The sequence below is a fragment of the Chaetomium fimeti genome (assembly GCF_033439085.1).
Source record: "Chaetomium fimeti strain CBS 168.71 chromosome Unknown B0H64scaffold_12, whole genome shotgun sequence".
Taxonomy (NCBI): domain Eukaryota; kingdom Fungi; phylum Ascomycota; class Sordariomycetes; order Sordariales; family Chaetomiaceae; genus Chaetomium; species Chaetomium fimeti.
This window is the reverse complement of record NW_026944340.1, coordinates 527548-551277: the sequence shown is the minus strand read 5'-3', so window position 1 is coordinate 551277 and position 23730 is coordinate 527548. Positions and strand designations below refer to the sequence as shown.

General features: G+C 57.0%; 5 protein-coding genes across 5 annotated transcripts; 1 reads left to right on the top strand and 4 right to left on the bottom strand.

The window, feature by feature from the left end:
* Window positions 1-17: 17 nt before the first annotated feature.
* B0H64DRAFT_55644 (uncharacterized protein) lies at window positions 18-2018 on the bottom strand. Its single transcript, XM_062808430.1, has 2 exons — window positions 1595-2018; window positions 18-1514 (listed from the first exon to the last, which is right to left on the bottom strand). Exons 1-2 carry the CDS (start codon window positions 1948-1950, stop codon window positions 104-106), a joined length of 1767 nt encoding a protein of 588 aa, XP_062654262.1. The 5' UTR covers window positions 1951-2018; the 3' UTR covers window positions 18-103.
* A 1192-nt stretch (window positions 2019-3210) lies between these two features.
* On the bottom strand, window positions 3211-5630 carry B0H64DRAFT_55639 (eukaryotic translation initiation factor eIF2A-domain-containing protein). Its single transcript, XM_062808429.1, has 2 exons — window positions 4898-5630; window positions 3211-4834 (listed from the first exon to the last, which is right to left on the bottom strand). The coding sequence occupies exons 1-2, from the start codon at window positions 5480-5482 to the stop codon at window positions 3341-3343; spliced, it is 2079 nt and encodes a 692-aa protein (XP_062654261.1). The 5' UTR covers window positions 5483-5630; the 3' UTR covers window positions 3211-3340.
* A 2904-nt stretch (window positions 5631-8534) lies between these two features.
* B0H64DRAFT_420895 (uncharacterized protein) lies at window positions 8535-10979 on the top strand (the record flags this gene model as incomplete). Its single annotated transcript, XM_062805498.1, has 4 exons — window positions 8535-8589; window positions 8920-9235; window positions 9322-9475; window positions 9594-10979. 4 exons carry the CDS (start codon window positions 8535-8537, stop codon window positions 10977-10979), a joined length of 1911 nt encoding a protein of 636 aa, XP_062654260.1.
* A 2206-nt stretch (window positions 10980-13185) lies between these two features.
* B0H64DRAFT_55580 (uncharacterized protein) lies at window positions 13186-14630 on the bottom strand. Its single transcript, XM_062808428.1, has 2 exons — window positions 13373-14630; window positions 13186-13316 (listed from the first exon to the last, which is right to left on the bottom strand). The coding sequence occupies exon 1, from the start codon at window positions 14378-14380 to the stop codon at window positions 13442-13444; it is 939 nt and encodes a 312-aa protein (XP_062654259.1). The 5' UTR covers window positions 14381-14630; the 3' UTR covers window positions 13186-13316; window positions 13373-13441.
* A 1695-nt stretch (window positions 14631-16325) lies between these two features.
* B0H64DRAFT_55570 (CP2 transcription factor-domain-containing protein) lies at window positions 16326-19365 on the bottom strand. Its single transcript, XM_062808427.1, has 3 exons — window positions 19214-19365; window positions 18941-19096; window positions 16326-18802 (listed from the first exon to the last, which is right to left on the bottom strand). The coding sequence occupies exons 1-3, from the start codon at window positions 19225-19227 to the stop codon at window positions 16483-16485; spliced, it is 2490 nt and encodes an 829-aa protein (XP_062654258.1). The 5' UTR covers window positions 19228-19365; the 3' UTR covers window positions 16326-16482.
* Between the last annotated feature and the right edge of the window lie 4365 nt (window positions 19366-23730).

Below are 23730 nucleotides of genomic sequence, written 5' to 3'. Positions count from 1 at the left end.
CTCTCCGTTCCTCGGTCATTGACCGAACCAACCGGCGAAGGAAGTCATTGCTTGAACGTATCAACGAGAAGCCGCGTTCCATCAAAGACAATATCCCGGAAACTTATTCCGGCTTACCCTGAGGTACGCCAAACGACGAAAGTAAATCCCCTGTTGACCGTTTCTGCCGTTTCCCCGGCTCGAGATTCGTCTCCTTGCGGTCATCCGAACGAGGAGCCCACGAAGGTGCGGGACCGGGACCGGGACCCTGCTCTGCCTCGGGCTCACTCCGTTTCAGGTGCGGTGGAATCTCGGTCGACGACCCGGACGGTGCCCCGGACGGCGCCACGGCCCCGTCTCGACGCCGAGAGAAGATCAGGCGGCTCACGCACAAATCCAAGCGATGATAACAGTGGCCGTAAGCCGGGGCGCACAGCGTGAGGCTCACAAATTGATCGCCCGGCAGTGTAACTCCTTCTACTTGCTTTTGCATCGCCGTTTGCTTCGCCTTGCCGACCTGGCGCTGGTCCAGAAGTGCAAGGAACCAAAAGATCTGGTCGACGGTCATCTCGTGACGGCCCGTGCCATAAATCGTCTGTGGCCTTGCGGCGCCAGACAACTCGTGAGTGCCTTGCAACACAGCCCGCCAGCCATCATCGAGATAGTCGCGGAGGTCCGGACCGTCCGGCTGCTCAGGTCCAGGTTCGACATGTCCTGCATCGTCTTCGGCCTTCTCTTTTTCGTCCGCCATTTCCCGGCTCTCCTCCCATTCCCGATACCGCGGCAGTCGGGGGTTGTCAGCCCAGACCGCCGGTTGCTTGTCATTCTCAAACAACCACTTCAAGCCCATAACACCTGCCCGATGCACCTCCCTTTCAAGGTAGGCCTCGGTATATGCTACGAACAGCGATTGCCTTGCCTCTGTGATTATTGGCTCGGTGATTTTCCAGCCAAAGTGATTCACGATGTCCTTCGTCTCGTTGGAAGTACGCAATGGGCACTCCTTGACTGCCGTGATATCAAGGATCTCCAGACGCGGAAGTGGCAGCACGTATTGCAGCGCACTTGGCGTAACCCGGTGCCCTCTTGAGACGAACTTCAAGACGCGCAGGGATGGGAAACTCACTCCCGGAACCTCACTCCATGCTCGAATCAGCCTATCGTCAATCCGGCTCCCCTCGTCCCGCTGCCGCTCGATGATCTCCAGCACAGCCAGTTGCGGCAGCGTAGCCAGAGGGATCATTTCGTGGGTCTCGAAACGCCCGACGTTGTCGATGCAAATATATATGAGACCCTCCTTCCAGTCCATAAGCGGCGCGAGGTAAACGTCCAGCTTGCACGTCGGGCAGCCAACATCATGAGCGTAGCGGATCAGACCCATCGGGAATCTGACTTCTTTCCCTTTACCCTTTCCAGAGACAGCCTGGACTTCCTTCTCTTTACCCTTTCTAGAGATGGCGTGGTTGGACGCTGGCCCCGGCGGTTTCGGTATTAGGGGCGAAGACAGGTTCCACCAGTGTCCTAACGACATGTTCCTAAATGTCAAAACAAAAGTCAGTACTCAGGTATCCAATGGTCCTGTGTGGGCTGGGGAACCCTGATCAGCATCACTTACCTAGCATACAGCTCCTTCCATAGAGGGCGCTGCAGGTGCTCCGGGAGATCAGATAACAATTCCCCGGGGTTGGGTGCGCCGACGATGTTTTCCGCCAGCACGCGAATGCAGGTCGAAATCAGCGACCGTGGGCCCTTGAACCCTCGCCCGCTCCGCGCGGGCGGAAAGGGGATAGCATTATCGTGCGCATAGTACCAGTCGGCGCCGGGCTGGTAGGGAGCGGACAGAGAACTCCGTGCTACGGGTTTGGGAGCGACGCTCTTGTGCTGGTGGGGAGCGAACAGAGAACCCGGTTCTACAGGTTTGGGTTCCATCCAACCAGCGACGCTCTTGTTTGCTTCCACGAATTTATCCATTGTTGAGAAATCGGGGGAAATGTGGTGACGTCACGTTGAGCGGGCGTTGAGTTAAAACACGACAGTTTTGGGAGTTTGTTGTTCAACACCACGCGCACCTTTTTCGAGGAAATCGCGGTCAAAATAAAGAGGGGGTTGGGGAGTCGGGTCATTTATAGCCCAAGCTCGAGACAACACTCTATCTCGTATTTTCATCCCGAACAAAACCGACGACAATAGCGAACCACACAAAAACGTGTTGTTTTTTCGGTGAACAGTAAGGTAGCGAGCCACAAGGGCGAATGTTGTTCTTTCATCCACGAAATTATCCACACTTGGGGCCGGGAGCCTCCAAGATTTGTTGACGACCCTCTACCCCGAAAGCCACCTAGAATCATCAAAAGATGAAAAGCAGCGAAGTCGGAGCTTCACTAGGCCACAGGGCCCGGGGACACAGATAACGGGATTGAGACTAAGGTACCCAACCTATTGATTTACAAGGGATCGATGGCGGGAGACCTTTAGATTCAAATAGGATTCAAAGTTTCAAGTTACGTTTATGTTTAAGTAACTGCCTTCCTACCTACCTAGGTAGGCGGGCAAGCTTGTGAGAACTACGGGGACCATTCTACGCCAAAGATAGGACAACCGCCAAGGTCATCGATGGCATTAAGAGAATGCCATTAACAAATATCAATGGGCAAACTTTTCCGTTACTGAAAATCACAAACACTGGTGACGGAGTCACTATCGTACTGAATCACATAGGCTCTTTCCCTTCCCGACTTGTGATCTATCGGCGGAATTTCCTTTGAAGTCCTTTTTCGCTGTCCGCGGCACGGCGCTGGTTTTCGGGTTCGCCGGTTGTTCTTAACTTTGCGCTTTACCCCAAGCGGAATGCCGCCGCCAACTCGGGCTTCCCCAGATTTGAAGTGGAGATACAACCAAGTACCGACGGGAGTTGCGTGGGCACCCCATGAACCAGAAAAAAGTCGATCCCGAGGGGCAGAACATGGATCGGGGCTTGGAACGCGTCGGAGAGTTTAGAGGCACCAGTCCAAGTCCATACACGTCCTGGTAGTAGGAACAAAGACTTCGATCAATTTGAGATTTGAATTTTTTCTATGCGCTAGCAATTTTATCCACGGCATCCCAGCAAGCAAGCACTTTTGCCGCTAACCACCCACGCTCCGACGAACACCCCCCTCTTAACCCCCCACCCGTATGTGTGGACAAGATAGGTAGGCAAGTAAGATCATGCCACCGGCAAGAAGCACCGGCGCGCCACAGGCCTACCAGAAGGGAGTCAGAAGCCCGAGGCTTTCACACCTCGCCTCCCCCCCCTCTTTCCAGGTACCAACGCCATCGCACAGCTGCACGACACACACCCTACGCGTGACGACACAACAGCCTATGCGTGCCCGCCCAGGGCTGCGAGCTCGTCAACCACGGACTTCTTGGTGTTGATCTTCTTGACCTGCGTCTCCTCCAGCTTCTCTCCGCCGGCGAGCCTCATCTCGAGGTCCTCGATCGCCCGGATCTTCTTCTGCAGGGCTCTGACCTTCTTGGCGTTCGGGTTGGCCGCCCCCGCGCCGCCGGGTCCGTCCGCATCGCCGGGAGTAGCGGGGGAGACGGGCGAGGCGCCACCCTGAGGTGCCTGACCGGGACGGCTGCGGGAGGCGGCGCGTTGGGTGTTGCTGCGGTTGCGCGAGCCGGGTTGCAGGTTGTTGCCATTGTTGTTGGCATTGTTGTGGCGCGAGCGGCTGCGGGCGTGGTGCTGGCCGCGCCGATCAGGGCTGCGGCCTTCGTTGCCCGAGGCGCTTCCGTACTCGCGGGGAGAGGGCGCAAGCCCGCCTTCGGTGGGGGCGCCAGCGGCCGCGGCAGCGTCGCCCTCCTTGGCCTTCTTGTTCCGCTTCTTCTTGTTCTTCTTGGCCGCGTTCCCGTCGTCGGCGGGCGCCGCACCGGGAACGGAACGGCCGGCGGGCTCCGCTCCCGGAACCAGGTGACGCGGACGACCGAAGCCGTTGGGGCCGATCGAGGCAGTTCCGTTGCTGACGACGTGGGCGGCGCCACCCTCGTCTTCGCGCTTGAAGTGCAGCGGAGTCAAGGCGCCGCGCGCACCGGGCGGGCGGTAAGCTCCCACGGGCTTGGACGGGGTCTTGACCGTGCCGAGGAAGGCCATGCCGGAGGCGTGCGGGGTCGGCACGGGGTGCAAAGGATCCCCGGCGGGAAGATTTTCTGCGGGGATGGGACGCCACATGGCATTATACAACTCGACCATATCTTCGTTGTACATGATGCCGCCACCGACGTGCCAGAGCTTGATGCCGTTGTCTACGCGGAGGCGAGGCGACGTGGTCGCAGTCATGATGTAGCGACTGTCGGGGCTCCAGGTGCAGACACTGGGGTTGCCGCTCTCGATGGTGCAGATCTTGCGGTAGTCTTTCTCCAAGTCGTAGACGTCGATCTGGCCGGCCAAGTTACCGAAGCCGGCAACCAGGGTGAACCGGCCCGTGGGGGAGAAAATGATGGTGTTGCGTGGGCCGAGCGGGAACGAGTGGATGGCCACGCCGCGGTGGTTGAAGATGGTCGTCTTCGCGGGCATGAAACCGTAGATGACGCCAAACTCGGTCGAGTTGGGGGACCAGGCAACGTCATGGATCGGCCCATCCTTGTCGAGCGTGATCCTGGCGTCGAACGAGCCGTTGGCGCTCAAGAGATACATGGTCGTCTCGCCATAGTAGCTCTTGTTCGACTTGTCCACTTCTGTTTGTGCCAGCACAATCAGGCTCGTTCCCAGCGCGTTCCACTTCAGCTGCACCTTGTCGCCCTTGAAAAAGGTCTTTTGGGAGATGGGGCTGGCGAACGAGGGCACATTGTAGACCTTCACGGCAGCGGGTTGGCCCTGGAGAAAGAGGGTTAGAATCGGACTCGCGAGGCCTCGTTAAGAGTTCCCTGGTGGGCTTACCTTGCGCTCCGGGATGAAGACGGCAACGTTCTGGTTCAGGCCGGGGGCGATGGCAAAGTCGGTCACACCCTCGGCACGCAGCTTGTTCCAGACAGTCGAGAAGTCGTTGCTGTTGTAAAACTGCACCTCGTTGGTGACGATGCGGGCGCAGTACTTCTCGTCGGCCGTGTACTGCAGGTTCCAACCCGACTGCGACTTCTGGACAAACTTGCCAAGGGGCTCCTTCTCGGCTCCCTCAGCGACGTCCTCGATGGTGCGCCAGATCTTCAAGTTCTTGGTGGCGTCGCCGTTTTCGTCCTTGGCAGGTCGCTCCCAAGTGCTCAGGTAGTTGCCGCGGGGAGAGAATCCGAGCTCGAAGGCGTTGGCAATGGGGAGCGAGGTCAGCACGTGGCCGACCGAGGCATCAGCAACAACGACACCCTCATTAGAGGCGTATGCGAAGTAGCGGCCACAAGGCGAATAGACACAGCACCGGAGGTTCCCTTCGGGCTTCTCGAACCCAGGAAGCTCCTCGTAGACAGGGGCGGCGTCGAAGACGCCGATGGCCTTCTGGGTTCGGTAGGCAAACTGCAACGGATTCGCCATGACTAGTCAAAGCCACAGGTGGTCGCGATAGCAGGTGTGGGCGGGGTTACTGTTGTTTTCTTGGTTCCTCTTGCTGTCTGTCTCCCGGAGGACGACTGCGTTCTCGATCGTAGCGCTGGCGCCGAGCCCAAATCAATGGGATGCGAGGACAAAGGCGATCAGGGAGACTCGAACGGATTGTCGGCGAAGAGTCAGGCGTCGCAGGAAACTCGACCTTTACGCGATGGACTGGCTGATTGTGACTGTCGAGGACAGAGACAAGGGGGATTCGGGGTTCGGTTCGTGACACACAAAGTCTACCACGCGACAGCAATAAAGCGATGATGAGGCGATGGGACGGAGGTGCGTGAAGGTGCGGGCCTTTGAGGTATTGACAAAGAGGCCGCGCAGCAGAGATGCGATGGAAAACCCGACCGACAGTAAGAGGGGGGACAGTAAAAAGAAGAGAAGGGCCCTGGGGGAGAGTTGGCGAAGGCGGTGCGCGTTGAACCGGATGGGCTTGAGAACGGGAACGGGAGGAGGAAAGAAGAAGAGAATGAAAGGGAGAGAAGGGACCAGACGTGAGGACGGGAGGCAGTCCCACAATCTCGCGACCATTTTTTTAGCTTTCTGCGCTGCATGCTGATTCAGGCCGTGCCCGGCGGGGGCCATCTGTGCGGCACCGCAGGGACTGGTTGGTCGAGGCCATTCGAGCCCCACTAAAACACTCGGTTCTGGGTGCCAAGCCTGGCTGGCTGGGCTCTCTTGGCGTCAGATCTCGCCCCATCCTGGGGTGTTGCTTGACATCAGAGCATCGCCTTTTGGCGACACGGCAGATCAGATTTATTCACTGTTTTGGAAAATGATGAGGTAGCGATATCATCATCATCATTTTATTTTGTCTGTTTTTTCGGAAACGATTGTACTTGATGCGCGAGTTACAACAAATGGTCTGCACCCTCTTTCCCCTTCAAGTTCCCTCGAGACTTGCTTGTGGAGGCGTGTCGGGCATCAAGGTGCAGGCTACCATACAGAAGCACCGATGGGGCGAATCCGATGGATGCACTCCTCTAGCAGACCTCCTTTCCGTACTGGATAATGATACGAGTGTTGCAAAAAAAGTAGATGGCCTTACAAGTTCAGTTTTGCAAGCACGAAAGTCGGGAGCAGCAACCTCACCCTGAGGCCCCAGATGCGGGCAACATCATGACCAGGTGGCATTGGCCACAAGGAGGCGGGCATCTCATCTTTCAGAAAAATCAAACGCGATAAGTACCACCTAGTACACTTCAAATTCCACAAGAACTTGAGAAGCTGCTCCCACGGAAAAAAAGCTGTTAGAACAAAAACTTTTCTTTTTCGTTTTCTTTTTTTTTTCTTCTTTCCCACATTAATTTACCTAGGCATCCTCGGATATCCAGATCGGATCTGCGCCGTTGAGGCGATCGGGTATGGTAACAGGCGGGGCTGGCTGCCCGGAACAAGCCGCTGTGGGGAGATCCATCGGGCGGCGGCACAAATGGCTTTGCGCTAACTCTCATTCGGGCAACTGTGTTCAGCCGCATCAACGTCCTTCCTACAATTCTATCAAAAAATTCGAACGAGTTGGGTGGAAACAAGACAAAAAAACATCAGTCTATCGATCCCAACCGATTTGTTCAATCTTGGGAGAACACTATGTTTTTTTTCTCCAACGAATCCAGCCACGCTTCCGGGATACTCTGTCTGTGGTTGCCCATGGTTTTCCCTATTTGTTTTGGTTATTGTTTGTTGACATTTGATCTCGGGGAATCTCCCATGTATCTTCGCCACCCACAAACCGGTGCCCCCCTTCTCTGGAGCGGTCTCGAAGCTACACTGCGTTTATAATTGAGACAGCTGTGTGGAGACCGTTCAGGAAGTCCCATGCCCACATGGCACCGGTGCGAATGACGGGCTCACCATCAGAGTAGAAGTCTGTATACCTGGTGATCTCAAAGGAGAACAACACTCCCCCATGACAGATACAAGGGTATATGTTTACTCGGGCGCTCGCCTTTCTTTTCCGTCCAAACCGCCCCGAGGCTGCCATTACCCACTACACCCACGTGCCTCCAGGCCAGTAATGGAACTCCGAGGCAGGAAACAAGCGTAACTAAAGCCCTACTAGAGCCCTATACCTGTAATTTGTTTCCCTGTCACGCTTGTCCACCTCCCCTCCTCCGAAGTATGTCAATTGGGGTGGAGACGGGGACAGGGGTTCTAACGCAGGGCTTCAATGCACACGGGTCTCTTTGGAGAAACTCGTGATCCAGGATCTGGAGCAAATGACAAATCTTCATGGTCCTTGACAGTGTCTTGCTACCAGATTCCCCTTGTTCCCATCTAGCCCGATTGTGATCAAGTGGACACCCTCAATACCATAAAACACTTAGTCTCACCTGTGAGGCCTTTAGCACTGCCAATCCCCACCAACCCAAGAAGAGGGGAGGCCCATTCTGTCAAGCAAAGGAGGCCTGGGAGATGTTCAGATGTTCAGACGAGCAACTCTGCACTAGTCTCTGGCTAGTCAGGACAGAACACGATTTTGTTAACACACGTTGCCTGGGAACCGAATCAGCAACGAACGGGCACACGTCTATAACTTGGGCCTGCTTTCCCATTCTGCCTTTCTTCTTCTTTCTTCAACTATCGCCAACTTCATCACTGTCTCCCTGTCGTCCCCGCGCCCAGATTCTTTTTCTTTTTTTTTTTGACAAGAAAGATAACGACAAGGAAGTGTAAGTCTATCTCCTCTATCTGTTGTATCATTTTTATTGGCACAACAACACCATTCCCCAACTGGCTGGCTGGGAGGGCCGGAGTGGGTGGCTAGCAGGACCAAGTCGGGCATGAGGATGATCTTTTCGCTCTAAGACACCATCTTTTATCAGCCAGACAGGAGTATCTCATCGATTCACATTGTGTTCTCGATGTCTCCTTGCCCTCTACCCCCCCCCCCCCCCCCTTCCCCCCCTCTCCAAGATTGCGACCAGTTTCCTGTTCGGATTAAGCTGTCAGTCGGGCATTGCACTAACATTTGTCCACCAGAAAGATGGAGCAGCACCGTGGTGCTGGCTCGCCGGGCTTGCGCCCCCCTCCTGGGTTCCGTAAGTTAACTGCGATGAGGTGACAGGATGCTCCAAGAGGTTATCAAGGAGGCGAGTGGGCAGGCAGCAAGGATTCACGGCGTAGTGGCTTCAACGACAGCAATAAGGTCACATCACTTCAACTTTCGGCACAACACTTGGGGTCTGAACTCCCGCTTCGACACTCACATAAGACGGCCACTCAACCGCTGCGAAACAATCAGCAATCAGCCCTGGACCCCGCGCCTGCCCACAAGACCAAATTTCCCTTGCCTTCCTGCAAAATCCCTATTCCTTTCTCTTCTTCGCGCTCGCAAACAACAGAACACTGACTTTGCTTTTTCGCACCAGCAGCGCCCACCAACCCCCCCACCACCGCCGCCACCGTGGAGCAACACTCCTCGACTTCCTCTTTCGCCGCCTTCGGGCTCTTCCCTTTCCCCCCGGCTAGGGGTTCTCCACGGTCGCCGCCTTCGTCGGCCGCTTCCGGCCGCTCGACACTCCCCGAGGTGTCGAGCGAGTACAGCGATCGGGAGAAAATGGAAGAGACCAACGCGTGGCTCCTCGGCCACCACCACGACCAGGTGGTGGCCACAATGCACAAGAAGTTCCAGGCTCTCCTGGACTACGACACGACGAAGAATCGAAAGATTCTTCACATCGACTGGTAAGTTCAATTCCCATCCACCACAGCCTCCCGCAACGCGAAAGCGAGAAAAGGAATCGCTAACCATGCGTCATTTCGCCTCCCAGGATCTCTGGGAATCCCAACGATCCCATCAAGAAGGAGGAAGCTGCCGCCGCTCACGGTGGCATGAGCGCCGAGGACCGGCGCCTCAGCGACAGCGTGGTCAGGACGGTTATGCAGGTCACCCACGGTGTAGACCAGTGGGACGAGACCCTCACGGTATGTCATCAATTGGTTCGTTCCTTTACTCTGCCATTTTACCCTGTCGCTCCCGATCGCCGCCGAATCCGGAAAACATGACCAAACATGGCCCGCTGACTCTCGTTTCTTTCCGCAGTGGAACAAGTCAATGTTCTACGGTGACTGGCTGAACGACCAGAAGGGGTTCCGCCAGTTCTTCTTGGAGATCCAGATCAAGAGGATCTCTGGCGCCGACGAGGCGCTGCTCGAGAAAAGCGGGATCAGCCCGGCGTTCGTTTGGCTGCCCCTCCACGACGAGAAGGCTCCCGCCATCACCCCGATGATGGTCCCTCCCGTCGTCTCCACCGTCGTTCCCGGGCAAACACCCCGTGAGCTCCCCGTTCCGGGCCAGGTCATTGGCGAGCTCGTCCCCGGAGTCGAGGAAGAGGAGTATGCCACTCCCGCCCCAACTTCCTCCCTCCAAGTCCCCACCTGCCCGGCCGACAAGGGTAAAGGAACGACCGCCGCTCCCCAAGGCCAAACCGGCGACGGAAATCACGATGCTCCCCTGGTCGTCTCTTCCGAACCCGCCCAAGCCTCCCAGCAGCAGCAGCAGCAGCAGCGGGCACTACCCAACCCGGACAACCTCGTTCTCGGCCAGCAATGCAGCACCGCCGGCGACACTAGCGCCCCTGCCGACCCTACCGTCCCTCGGTCCGGCATCCCTCGCAGCCAGCCTCTCCCCGCTTCCGGCAGCTTTGAGTCTCTCGATCCCCCCCCTTCTGACGTATCCGACTCCACCGAGGAGTCGTACGAGGATGAAGGCACCGTCTACCTATCTGACGGCGTCGATCCCTTCGAGTCGCTCATCCCCGCCCACAGCACTCCGGCCGTCAGCGCTGCCGACCTGCACCGGCACCGTCAAGAATTTGACCGCATTGCCTACGCCAAACGCGAGGAGCTCGACCACACCTTTTCGTTCATGAAGAACCCCGAGATCACGGAGCGCATCAAAAAGTCATTTGTCTACACCGTCCGCGTCGTTGCCATCCCCGACAACGGCAATATCGTCAACGAGTTCACGGGCCCGCGTGTCGATGACCGCTACGGCACCGTTGTGGGACAGGGTGGTTGGGTCGTCCCCCCTCTCGAAGAGCGCATCAGGTGGCGCGAGGAGCGCAAGCGCGCGTACCGGAACAAGGACGCCAAACCCGGCAAGTACGAAGGCCTCCCTCGACCGCAAGTTCAGAACGCCATGCCCATGAAGTTCGACTGGTCCGGCGGTCTTGAGCCGCGCTACTATGGCCCGGTGGCCCCGATCTGGCGCGAGACTTGTGATCCGTGCCTGGAGGATATCTACTGGATGGTCTGGCAGCTGCTGGCTGGGAAGCAGTTCCTCGGTTTCAACCCCGGCATCGGCTTCGGTGTGCATCGGCCCCGCGCGACAGGCGATGTGGCCATGCTAAACCAGTGCCCCTTCAAGAGCCCGTCGACTGAGGCACTCTATCACACGGCTTCCTACCCGCGGGGCAAAGAGGAGTAACTCTACTGACTTCTTTATCGAGCCCGAGGCCCACCACGGCAAATACCCTCCCTCTTCTGCCGTCGCCTCTTGAAGCAACTACCATCACACCGTCACGAATCATGGAGTCACGAATGTTACGCGCCGATACCAATATTTATCTCTGTTCCCACGAGCCAGCGACCGTCGCGACTTGTCAGCCTTCAACCGAAGAGGTCCCAATTGACGACCATGTGGCCAACACGTCAGAGTACACCTTTTCCTTTTCGGTTCTTTCCCACATCTTCTCGCTGCGCCGTCGCCTGGCTTCGCCTCCACGACCCCGTTCAACTCCAGTCGGCACTCTGCCTTCTGTTTTATCACGACCATCCCCGTTCGGAGCGGAGCTGGCCCGTCGATACCGATCGCAGTCACCGCGCTCCGAGTTCTACCATACGGTAGCGGGAACAAAACGGACGGCACGGCGCCTGATAACCGACAGGACATCACCACCACCCACCCCAAGACAAGAAGACATTGGGCGCCGCATCAGAGGAACCTATCGGGATGGGCTGGGCTGGGGGGCCCTTTCACTTCTTTTCTTCTCTCTTCTCTGCTCTGACCTTTCCTTGGGCATGCATCGGGGTACGGGTCTGATGGACGCTGACTGGGTTGGGGAGCCCTCTCACTCCTTCCTGGCTCAATCCTCGTTCGGCATAGGGAGGATGGTTTATATATGGACGGGCCTTTGGACAGACTGGCGCGGATTGGAATGGACTGGGTTGGGGAACCCTCTCTGTTCTTTTTCTACTCCCTTGACTCTGTTTTCTTTTCTTCTTCACATATCTCATGGCACGACACGGACTTATTGGGGCGTTTTGGGTCGTCACATCCAGACTCTCGCGCATGCACATACAACCTCTCGGTTCTCCTGTAATTGGCGTTGGGTGGAGGCATTTTCGGAATCTGGTAGTTGGTTGGTTGGCGAGCTTGGGGCTTGGAGTTTGATACCCCCGGTCTGGTCTGGTCTGTGTGTCTGGCCAGGTCTATTCTCATGAGGAATGGTCGTGGCGGTTGATACCCATGAAGTCGGTTGGGAAGATGTCTCGGTAATCTTTTCTCTTTCCTTTTTCTGACCCAATGGAACTGTTCCTTCACGCTTTCGGTACCTGTGGCTGAACTTGTGATGAGCAGACACAGTATGGTGCTGAACTGCTGAGGTCGGCCTTGTGATCATGGCGGTGGAGATGGCCAGTTGAAGCCCTGATCCATGCCATCGTCTGGGTAAAATGGTGGTTGATTCGACCGACGGCGGTGTGGAGGTAACGAAGGGCATGCAGGGTGACGTCGCGTATCCGCCACCATGTCGATCACCCGCCCATCTCGCTGATTGAGGGATCCTATTGTGTTTCAGAATGCGGATATCCTCATTGTGAATGCAGCTGCCTCCGAATGCTGACCCGGGATGGGACCGAAGTGTTCATGAGATGGTATCGAAGTCTATTTGCACCAAACCCCTGATACATTTACATAATGGCCGTGGAAGAGGGATGGATGTCTTGACGTTTCGACGACCACGGACGGTATGACACTCATTTGTACAAAAATAATAAACCGGTGTGTAAATAGGGAGGCCGCTGGGAGGGACGCTGGGGACAAGGAGTGAAGTTGAGATCAGAGTTGAACATCTTCACTAAAAAAAGAAACCATCGACACATAAGCAACACCTTCACGCACGCAAACACATGAGGCACCCCAAACATGTCGATTACCACCACCATGGGAAAGCAACCTCGGGACCCCAACATCCCGAGGACCCCTACTTTGTAAACCATGTTACCCTCAAACCCTCCCTCGCAGCGCAGTCGGCCCGGAGCCCGGCCATGCCCCAAACCCAATCTCACCCCCCCCCTTCACGAACACCCACATCCCCCCCCTCACCGATCACCGAAACCACCACCGCCGATCCCTCTCCCTGCACACCTGAACGGAACGCAACCGAAAACCCACAACGGAGGAGCACAGCCACGCAGACGGCCGTCCCTTAATCAGAGCAGAACAGTCCAGACAATCCAGAACAGTTGTCAAGCCTCCCCCCTAACTCTCCCACCACCGCCCCGCGCCGCGTTGCCGATCGTTGTGGCGTCCCGCCGAGGTGTGGCGAGAGCCGTCGCGAGTCACAGAGAGAGAGAGGTTCGGGGCTGGACTCCGATAACTAACTAGCTAGGGAGGTCGCTCCTCATACCGGTACCGGTACATACATACGACTGTGGCGAGTGCGGTGGCTTTTGCCGCGGTTGTTGTTCAAGTCCCATGTCTCCTCACTCACCCTGCTCTGCACAGTCAGTTAAGCGGTGTATCAAATCCCAATGTCTCACTCTGTTTCAGACAGTCAGTTAAACGGTGTTGCTCGACGCACGCCCCCCGCCACCCACTTATTCACACCCACACACACACACACACACACCTGGCTGGTGGCGTGCCACAGTGGCGGTGCGGGCTGTTTACATATGGAGATGATATGTGATGGTTAAATCTTGGGCTCGGGGATGCTTTCCGGGGGTGTTGCTGATGTTTTCGCTGCTGCGGTTGTTGCCATTCATTGGTGGTGACTCTGGTGAGTGGGCGAGGGGGAAAGTCCCCGGCGTCTGGACCGCGGTGTGGCGAGGGGTTCGAACTGTGGTTGTGGTGTCTGGGCGTGGGCTCTCGGTCCGACTTGTGGCGTTGGGAGAGACGCGCAGCTTTCTCTCCGGGGGGAATTGGTTGGTGGGAGGGCTTCTGTCGGCGAGAGAAGGTCGATGGTGTCTAGCTCGTCTAGGGATAGGGATGGGGAAGAAGCGCTGTCGGATGTTGGGGTCTCGGTGGCCAACGGACCGGGAAGCTTTTGATGATAGCGTGACCGTCTCAGCTCGGCGCTGGCGGGCGCTTGAGGGTTGGTGCTCAGGCTCAGGACTGCCGTTTCGAGGAGTGAATCCTGGAGTGCATGTCTGGGTGGTGTTCTTGTGTGACCCCGGTCTGGGCCCATGGCATGGTGTATTTACATACACATATATACAACCACACACACCTCGAGGACCCCTATTCCATCCGGCACAAAACAGATCCCGTGGCGAGAAACACAACACCCATTCCTTTTGCACACACCCGGTCCCCATAGACCCCATTGGTCGGATGCCCATCCAGAGGCGCGGCAGCTCGCCGTCCCGAGTACCACACCCGGCGTCCCGACGCCCGGTGATCGACAGAGGCATGCCCCGATTTGGAACCCGCAACCACGCGCGCAACGGCTGTGAGGGGGGCGTGCCCGTAGACACACAGATGAGGTGAAACATTTTGATCCTGGGGGTAGCGGGGGCGGGTTGTAACGCGAGGGTCACTCGGTCGATTCTCCGTCCACGAGTGTCTTGCACGAGATACAAGTCAATATGTGAGGCATGGATCATGTTTGAGGTCGGCGAGGCCGTCGCCAGTAGCGACAACCCGTGTCAGGCTTTGACACTGCCCTGAGCAGTCACGCAGTCCCCGGTTGATACCCCCCGAGACATGGTCCCCGGAGGCTACCTCGCCGGTACGTCGTCCCGCGGGGGAACAAGCCGGACGCCAAGGAGTGCAATTGCGGCCCGCTTGTACATACATCCAGGACCACGCGTGGAGGGACTGAGCACCCTGATATGGAAGCCGGGGTGCGCTGGTCTGAGTCCTCCAACATGGCAAGACGGTCGGCCATAACAAGCGGCGGCGGAAACCGGGGCGCACGGGCGTAACCCCGGCCAGCGGACGGCCTCCCCGATGGCCACATGATACTCTCCCAGCAATGGTCTTGAAGGAAGTATCGTCCGAGCTACCGACGAGTTAGCTTAGTGTAGTTCTGCGTCTTTTGACATGCACTTGGGCGCAGTGGCTCACTCTTGACAATCAGGCCCCAATGTCGCCATCGAGCTGCAGCTTTGCAGTCTGTTCGGAAACAACGTTGTTCGTAGTGGTGAATGCGTTAAGCTGTTGCTGATAGATGTATTATCGACTTCAATGCGGTGGTGGACCAATCCCCGAATCCAAAACCCCCACCGTATCGGGGTGTTCGTCCGATGTGAGTGTGGTGGCGAATAACGTGACGCGTTCTAAATATGTTACATACCAACATGTACCTACTTATATATGTATGTATGTATATACGAGAGCATTTCACATGTATATTCCTTCCCGTCGCTTGAGAGTGCCGCCACTGTGTGCCGACGAGAGCGCTAACCCGTTAGTTTCCACGCACCAAAACAGCCACCCAAACGCAATACTTGTACAAGGAGGACCTCGCCGGAGCATTTCCTCCTCGGGCCCGGCCTTCCGGGATTTGGGAAGGTTCCAGCCCCCAAACCTCCACGGTACGGACAAAAAACAACGACAAAAGAAACCGTGCGGCTGGTAAACACCGCGACACCGCACTCCAAACGCGGCTAATAAACCGCAACAATAGACAGTACTGTGTAAGCAATGCAAATGAGCGCCAGATCCTCCATCCAATGGCCATGCCCAAGGGACAGACCCGTTTGATGAGCGGCTCGTTTGAAGGGGCGCCGACTCATCCTCGATCCCCGATCCCCGATCCCAAGAGTTTTTGAGTAAGGACACGCATCGCAGGGATCTGGCGGCCGGGGGAACCACGCTAGCAGAGCGCGAGGGAAGAGGTGGAGTGGTGAGTTAGTTATGCATCAAGCGGAAAAGACCCCCCAAACGGGGGATGAGGAAGAAGTGAAAGTAGATTTTGGACTCGCTTCATAAATAGTTACGCAGAGAGGAATTCCGCTCAAGTGTAATATAAAAAAAACACCCGGTGTTGGAGAAACTCTAACCATCCAACGCGGGAAGCATCGCCAGAACAGTAAAATGTAAACCAAGAATGTAGACATTACATCCAACAACAAAAAACCAATTCCATACAGCCGCAAACCACACGCCGGGGAGAAAAGCCTCAGGAAAATCCCACCGGACAACCGTAAAACCGCACAAATATAAATAAATAAATAAATAAATAAATAGCTCCCTATACACCACCCCCACACATCCCCTCTTAAGGGCACGCGCGAGAGTAGAAGAATAAACCGAACAAAAAATAAGCCAAACAAGGCAAGACAACGTCCGCCGCCCGTCGAGCGACCTGGTATCTCGAAAAAGAGCAAAGCGAAGATCAGAATTCGCAACCCACCCCCGGCCTCCTCCCCCTTAGTACCCCCACCCATCCATCCCCCAACCAACTCAACGCCCCGAAAAGGAGTGCGTGCGTGATGCCACAACCTAGCCAGCAAACCGTGATTTTTGATGACAGTACCCTCAACCACCAGCAACAGAACCCATACATCCCACCTACCCCCCTGCCCCCCCAATAAAAAAGCCAGCCGAGCCAAACTGCGCCCGAGAGACAAAGACGCCCAACCGACCTTACCCTACCCCTATTTATCCACGCATAGAGTGATGTGTTTCCTCTCCAGCCCAAACCATGTCATCCCCATCACATATGTAAATAAAATATCATCAACAACACCCCGCCCTCCTTTCAGTACCGCAGCCGCAGCTCAATCACACCGAGCGCGGCATTGCTCTCCGGCGAGGGCAGGTCCGATTCGCCGGGGGCGTCGAGCGCCATCTCCCACTCGCGCTTGACGGCGCCGCCGCCGCCAGCGGGGGGGCTGCCGATCTCGACGATCTCGAGCGTCATGTCCAGGCCCTCGGGCAGCTCGCGGATGACGTCGTCGTCGACTTCGACCTCGAGGCCGCGCGGCTCGACCACGTGTACGGTGCGCATCACGCGGGCCGGGTCGAACTGCCACTTGGCTGCGAGGCGCCCGACTAGGTCGCGTACTGAGCGCTGGGTGAGGTAGACGGCGCGGTGGAGGTCATGCCCGGCCGCTGCCGAGGGGTCCCCGGAAGGTGTGCGGCGCGCGACGTAGAAGCAAGCAATGGGCTTGGGGGCAGCGCGGTCGGCAGGCGGGCGGTAAGAGGCGTCGACGCCGAGGGCTTCAATCCAGCCCGTCAGGTTTCCGGCCTCGTCGACCTGGCGGACTCGGGTAGGTTGGTGTTGAAGGGGACGGCTATTGTCGCGTGAGGAGGGGTCCGAAGTGTTGCCGCCCATTTGGTAGTCCTGCCATTGAGGCGGCTTGCCGCTAACCGAGGCCTGGGAGTGGAGCGAGAGCGAGCTTGGGGATGGTGAGACCAGGGAGGAACCGGTGACGGAGCTCCGCCCGCTGCGCCAAGCGTTGCTGTCGCGGGACTCAACCTTGCTGAGATCGAGGGACTCGCCGGGGAGGGAGACCGGGTGGAGGTCCGGGTCGTCGAGCTCCTCGCCGCGTAGGTACAGTATACTCACGGGGCGGGTGCTGGTGAACATGTCCTGGAGGGTTTGGAGCTTGAAGTGGAGGTCCTCTTCTAGGGGTACCCGCGCGCCGCCGCCAGCCGAGCTGGCAGAGGACATGGACCACGTGCGCTTGTGCTTCTGCACCTTGCCGGGGCGTTGCCCGCTCTGTCCTTTCATTTGCGACCCGCCCGCTGTTCTCTTGCGCTTGCCGAAATCCTTCATGCCGCTCTCGGCCTGCGCGATCTGCTGCTTTAGCTTGTCAATGGTCTTGCGGATGTGTGCCACGTCGTTGGAGAGCTTGCGCTCAGCTCCATGGTCGCGGAACAGCTTGACCTTGCAGTAGCAGATCTCCGGGGCGTTATTGGTGTCTGTCGGGGGCGACCCGTCCGCCGGCAGGAGGTGCGTCTTGGCGCAGAGCCTGACGGGGATACCCTTAACGCCCTTGGAATGGCTGAAGTCGGTCGAAAGAAAGTTGAAGCGGACGGCAATGTTGCACTCGACGGCCGCCCCGTTCACACCGGGAGTCCAGACGACCGAGAAGCCGTCAAATGACGAGGTCTCCAACTCGATGCGCGTCTTCTTGTCGTCCCCCTCTGCCGGCTGCCCCGCCTCGACATACTCGACCGCCTGCAGTTTTCCTCCTCTTTGATGGGCCTCGTTTGTCCCGCGTCCTTCCTTCCATAGGCTCCAGCACACCCCTGGCTTCTGCCGCTGCTGCTCGTCCTCAAACGAGACACGCACAAAGGTCCGGAACCGCGTGCCCGGCACAATGGGGAGCGTAGGCATCGTATCGACGATGGATAACGAGTACGCTTGGCCCTTATTTAGGTAAGTAACGGGGATCTCGTCGGCGTGCTTGATCATAGCGGTCGGCGCGTTGAGAGCCGAGTGGAAGCGGAACTTCTCGGCCGACGCCGGGAGAGGTACGGACGTGGCCATTCCGAACTGTCTTGTTTGGAAAGCCACCATGGGGGACTGGCTCTGAAAATTGGCGTCGATAGTTCGGATCCGTTCGTCGGCATGGTCGGAATCCATTGGCGACCCCTGGTCCATCGTTTCGTACCCGGTATCTTGGTGCATGAATGACGACGGTGCGAATGACGGCTGTGGTGGAGGAGGTTGGATGAAGGGGTTGAACTGCTGGAACGGTTGGGGGTGAAAGCCGGGGTGAAAACCAGTCATATCCATCGGTGCTGCGCTCGCGTGTACCGCACCCGCGTGTACCGCGCCCGAGTGTACCGTGCCCGGGTGTATTGCGCCCTCGGAATTTGGCATTGATAACGGGGTCCCGAGGCCCATACCCAGACCCAGAGTGGGCGTGTGAAGGTCGCCGGCCTGCGGGTGGTAAATGGTATTGGTCCCACCCGGGGTCGGGGTATAGTACCCGGGGGGTTGATTTGGAAAGTTGGCGAACGAGAATGTGCCCGGGTCTAGCAAGGACGGTGTGAACCGCCAGGGATCGTTCGATGCCCGTGGGGTGGGGTCTTGGTCCCGGAACGCTTCATGGCTGATGCTATGGGACCTGAAGGGCGGGAACGGAAGTTAGTTTGATACGCCTAGGAGGGTTGATGCCACCGAGGCATACGCATTTGACGTTTGGGAGGCCCAAAAAAGAAAAAAAGAAAGGGGCGCAAAATACTCCGAGGGTGAAGAGACGCACCTTTCCGGTCCGGTGCCGGGGACATCGACATGCTGCCCCGCGGTTGCCGTTCTAGCCGGAGCGGCTGTAGTGGCGGATGAGCCGACGACGGCCACTTCAGGGAATTGTTGCCTGAAATTGGCCAGCAGGTCGTCGGCGGGCTTTTGCGAACTTGTTCTGTTTGGCATTCGGTGTCAGTAACAGAGCCATCACAAGAACACTGTAACCCGAGCGGATCGGGCGACTCGCGCGTTCCGACCGGTGTCAAGAGGGAAAGCGTCGGCTTCGACTTACCGTTGACGGAACATGAGTGCGACAACGTCGGCTCGGCCGGAGACGGCGCAAAACTTGTGACGGTCCGGGCACTTCTTGTCGGCCGCGCAAAATGTGCGTGAAAATGCCCAATGCGGTTGTTCTCTGTTTTGTATTTTTGGCCTTTTTTATTTTTTATTTTTTTACCGCGAGGCGCGCACAGCCTTCATGCAGGCAAGCGAACAGAACAAACGCCCGTTCCCGACGGTGTCGCCTGGCGTGTCACAATGAAGCGAGCGAACCGAGCGGTTGGGAAAATGGTAGGCGTGCGGGATGAGAGTAACTAGTATCGGAAAACGAGAGTCGTCTGGGTGTAAAAGAAAGAGAGGAGATGGCAAGGTGCCCGCTCGTTGTTTAGTAAACTCAAAGGTCTGGCAAGAAGCGTCGCTCGCAACCGTATCGAGAGGGGAGGTGCGAGTGGGCTTCGGGGCTGTACGTATATACCAACTCGCAGCCGCTAATGCGCTCCACTGTCGAATAAATGCAGCCGATTCCGAGCGAGCCCAGGTCCGTGTGTGTGCGGAGGAAGTGTGGAGCAGGCGTGGGAATTGGAAAGAGCCTTCTCGAGACAGAAGAGAAGACGGCAGGCAAAGCTAGAAAGATTGAGCACAAGCAGGTACCATAACACCATCCAATTGCGCTCAGCGGCAACCCCGCCGACCCCCGGAGACCCGAGGGTACCCAAGGGAGGACGAAATGTGGCTGCTTCTGTTTGCGGAGACGGATGGGGTGCCTCGAAGACTCATGAAGGGGGGGTGTGGCCCAGAGGGATATTTCCCTTAACGAGATGTGCAAGGGTCGCAATGGGAAAGTCAGCGTTATATCGGGGCATTATCTCCGCAGATGGCGAGCATGGGATGGCCGGCGATGCCTCCCTGGATACCTCACTAACTACGTATCATGTACCTTCGTCTGTATTGCTCGATACGGCGTAACTAACTCCAGCACTCGTACGCCTCTTATCGGGGAGCTTCGGCGACTTGGGGCGGGAGCTGGCTCGGATAAAGTACTGGTACACAACATACTTTATCCAGCCCCGCCGCCACGCATTGCGACAACATACGGCTGTGCCCCGCGCGGTTTCGCCACACATACCTCAAATAAGCCACACGGACAACCTTCATCACTTCTTTTTCCCAACGATAGGCTATCCTGTCGATCTGTCTCTTGGGTTGACGACGAGCCTTTCAAACCATGAGCGAATCTTTCGAGAAAAAGGCAGCTGTGGGCCAGTGACATGACGCTGTGGCTCAGACCGTGGCCACACTGGACGGTTCCGTAGAGCAAACGCATGGGGGTCTCGCGCGAATGTTCCGTCCAATCTTCGGGTGTGTTGTGTTGCATCAACAAATGCAGGGATGATCCCGGGAAGCTTTCGAGTGCTCCGTTCGCACAGGACACACCCCCCTTTCTCACCCGACCCCAGCTGATGAACACCAGCAACGGAATGTGCCGTTCTGGGTGTCCTCAAACCCCTTGTTGGACCAGCTTACCAGCGGCATGGCTATTGTTGATGGGAATCGTATCCCAGATCGATAATATCGAACCACCAGAGGAGAAGGAGAAAATCAGCTTTGCTCAGCTCCGAACTCACACACGGCCCAAAGTCCCGATCTGAAAGTGTTACAGGGATCTGCATCCCGGGAGGAAGATAAGAATGACGTCACGGCAAACTTTTCCCCAGCCTTCCTGCGTTCCTGGAGCATCGCATCCCTGCGGTTGTCCAGACTCCAGCGCCCTCTCGGCTGCCCCCGCCGCAAACGCGGGTTGGAGGCCCATAACAACGCCGAATGGCCGACAAAAACGAAAAGAGAAAGGGATGAACCCTCGTTTGGTGGAACAGAGGGTGCTGACCTTTGGTGCTTTGCTTTGAGGTTCAATGTTTATCCCCAGGTTTTGCGCCGGCATTGCTGGGCTATCATTTGCACTGAGGCATTGCAGAAGTCGATCTCGACTGCTTTGGGGCCCGCGAGTCCCACTAACTTCGGTATTTCTGGAAGCATTCCGAAGCTGGGGTCCAGGGTACCCGAGAGCTTGAGAAATAAGTCCTATCGGGACTGTGCCCGTGCTGTGTTGGTTCACCGTCTTGTTCGTCCCTGTGTGGCGGTATCGAGCGCCAACGCGCCCGACCTATATAGGTGCAGACTGTGCGCGCACAACGGGCACTTTCGCGCAGACCACCAGCACTTGATATTATTGCGTTTCCCTGCCCCGGACACCATCGAACTCGGCAGGCAAGTCCCCACATCCGGCCCCAGGTCCCGGCATTTGCCCCCAGGAGTCAGATTACCGACCGGCAGAACACGCAAGCGTCGCCGGGTTGAGCGTCGGTGAGAGCTCGAAGGCCCACGGGCGACCCAAAAAATAACGACAATCACGCCAAGAAAAGGGTCTGATCTTCGATCCCCCGCAGGCACACAGTTCATATACCCAACCCTTCCTTCCACGGGAACAAATAGACACAAAGAGCAACACTCTCACTCTCTCGGTTTTCGAGACTTCGAGTGACGAAAGGGCTGACATGCTGCCCTCCATCAACTTCTTGTCGTCCTGCCTTTCCTCCTCTCCTTTTCTTTCCTTTGGCCCCCGTGCCCCCCCTCAGTGGCCCAGCCCATTCAGCACGGTGACGTCATTGTTTCAGCCGGACCCTCCTTGCCAATTCTCCACGAGGGACAATATTTCTCTGTAGCAGCGCCCATGCTCCATGTCCGACAGGGCGACGTGGCATGCCCGCGGTAGGCGAGCCAACACCGCGGGCAATGCTCCGGATCAATCAAATGACTTCGAGCGTTCGTCAACGGATGCAGAAGCAGTCGCTCGTCCTGTTCTGGAAAGCCAAAAACGCACACTATTCATCCGCTTCACCGCCTCCCCCGCAAGGTCGCACCGCATCAAGCAGCAGTGCAGAGCATCGAGGTAGGCTCGCGCAGGCAACCATCATCTGATCACTATTCGTATCATGACACAGAAAGGGCCGCAAGATGATGTTGTGACACGGCCGGGAGCACTTCCGCCGCGTGGACGGGTCGCGTGCGATTCGTCACTGATGAACGAGCTGCTGCACTCACTACGTCATCTCAATTCACCCGAGAGATGCGATTGTTGACAAATTCCCATCTCAGCCCGCCCCCGCCTCCGTTCGCCGTTGTCTGCTAAGCCGCTATCTCGGCCGTTATGCCGTTTCTCGAAGTCGGGAAACATCCACATCTGAGCAATGAGTGAGAAGGAACCACACCAGCCAAAGCCCATGTTCAAAGGTACCGAGCTATGACGTCATTGGGAGATTTGTTCAAAATTGCCCGGCGCATGGGATGAAGAACTCCCTTGCTCCTGCAAGCTCACCCCACACCACTCCGGACCACCACCAATCATCACCTCTGCACTTCCACCAAAAGGCGAGCGACCCCCAATGACAACCCGCAATAAAATCGAGCGGGTAAAAAAAGGTAAAATGGACAGCGTGGGAAGGGCACCCTTGCATTGCCTTATGAGATTGGACCGAGCAGGAGGGAGCACCGACACACGAAGTGATCGACAAAAAAACAGAAGCACTGCCAGACGAAGCTCTTCCCCCATTTGGCACTTGCCCCGAGACGACTCCCTGCCGGCCGTTGGACCGGGCACACCGGCTGAGGCCGGCTCGCCGGGTTTGCGGGAGCGTTGTCACCCACCCACCGTGTCGGGACTGGCTGGATTCTTCCGTTCCTTGCACACCCACTTGTCATGACTTACACATCATCACCACCGCGGCTGACGTTCCATCGAGCAACAGCACAGCCGCTTTCTTGATCATGATTCAATATAATGCGACTCGAGCGCACGCGCAGGGTTACTTCTCGCACTTCAACAAGCTCAGCTCGACAAGGGGCGGAGATTTGAAAAGGCCATATGTACAGAATAGTTCATATCCTTCGCCCTGACAAGTATGCACGAGGCTGATGGGCTGGGATAGGGGCCAGGGACCAGACATGCAGACTGATGCAGCTCTGCAGTTCAAGTGCAACAACTCTGTCGAATGCGCGTGTATCAAAGCATATTTTGCCACCGCGTCTGACAGTTCGCCGCCTGGATGGGACGCACACATACCGTTGGTATGTCAGCTAGTCGATGTTGTAGTGAAGGTAGTGGGTAGGTAGTTGTAGTGTAGCCCCCAGCTTGTGCGGCACGTAATTTTCAGTCTGCTTTACCAGCCGATCTCATCGAGCCGTTAAGGTTAATCTGCCCTCGTGAGAAAGATCAAGCTTCCATTGCCACCGTAACACCCGCCAACCCCAACAGAAATCTCCATCCCGTTAGTTATTTTTGGGAGATCAGCACCGCAACCCATCAAGGCGGCGAACCCCCCCTAGTCTCCTATGGATATATATCACAAAAACATATAGCCGTTCATCCCCCCTTTTCGACCATACATCCGAACAAAAAAACCCTACCGCCGGCGTTCCATGCATACCACGCCACAGCCGTCCTCCACCACGAGTTGATCGCCCCCTGGGGGGTCG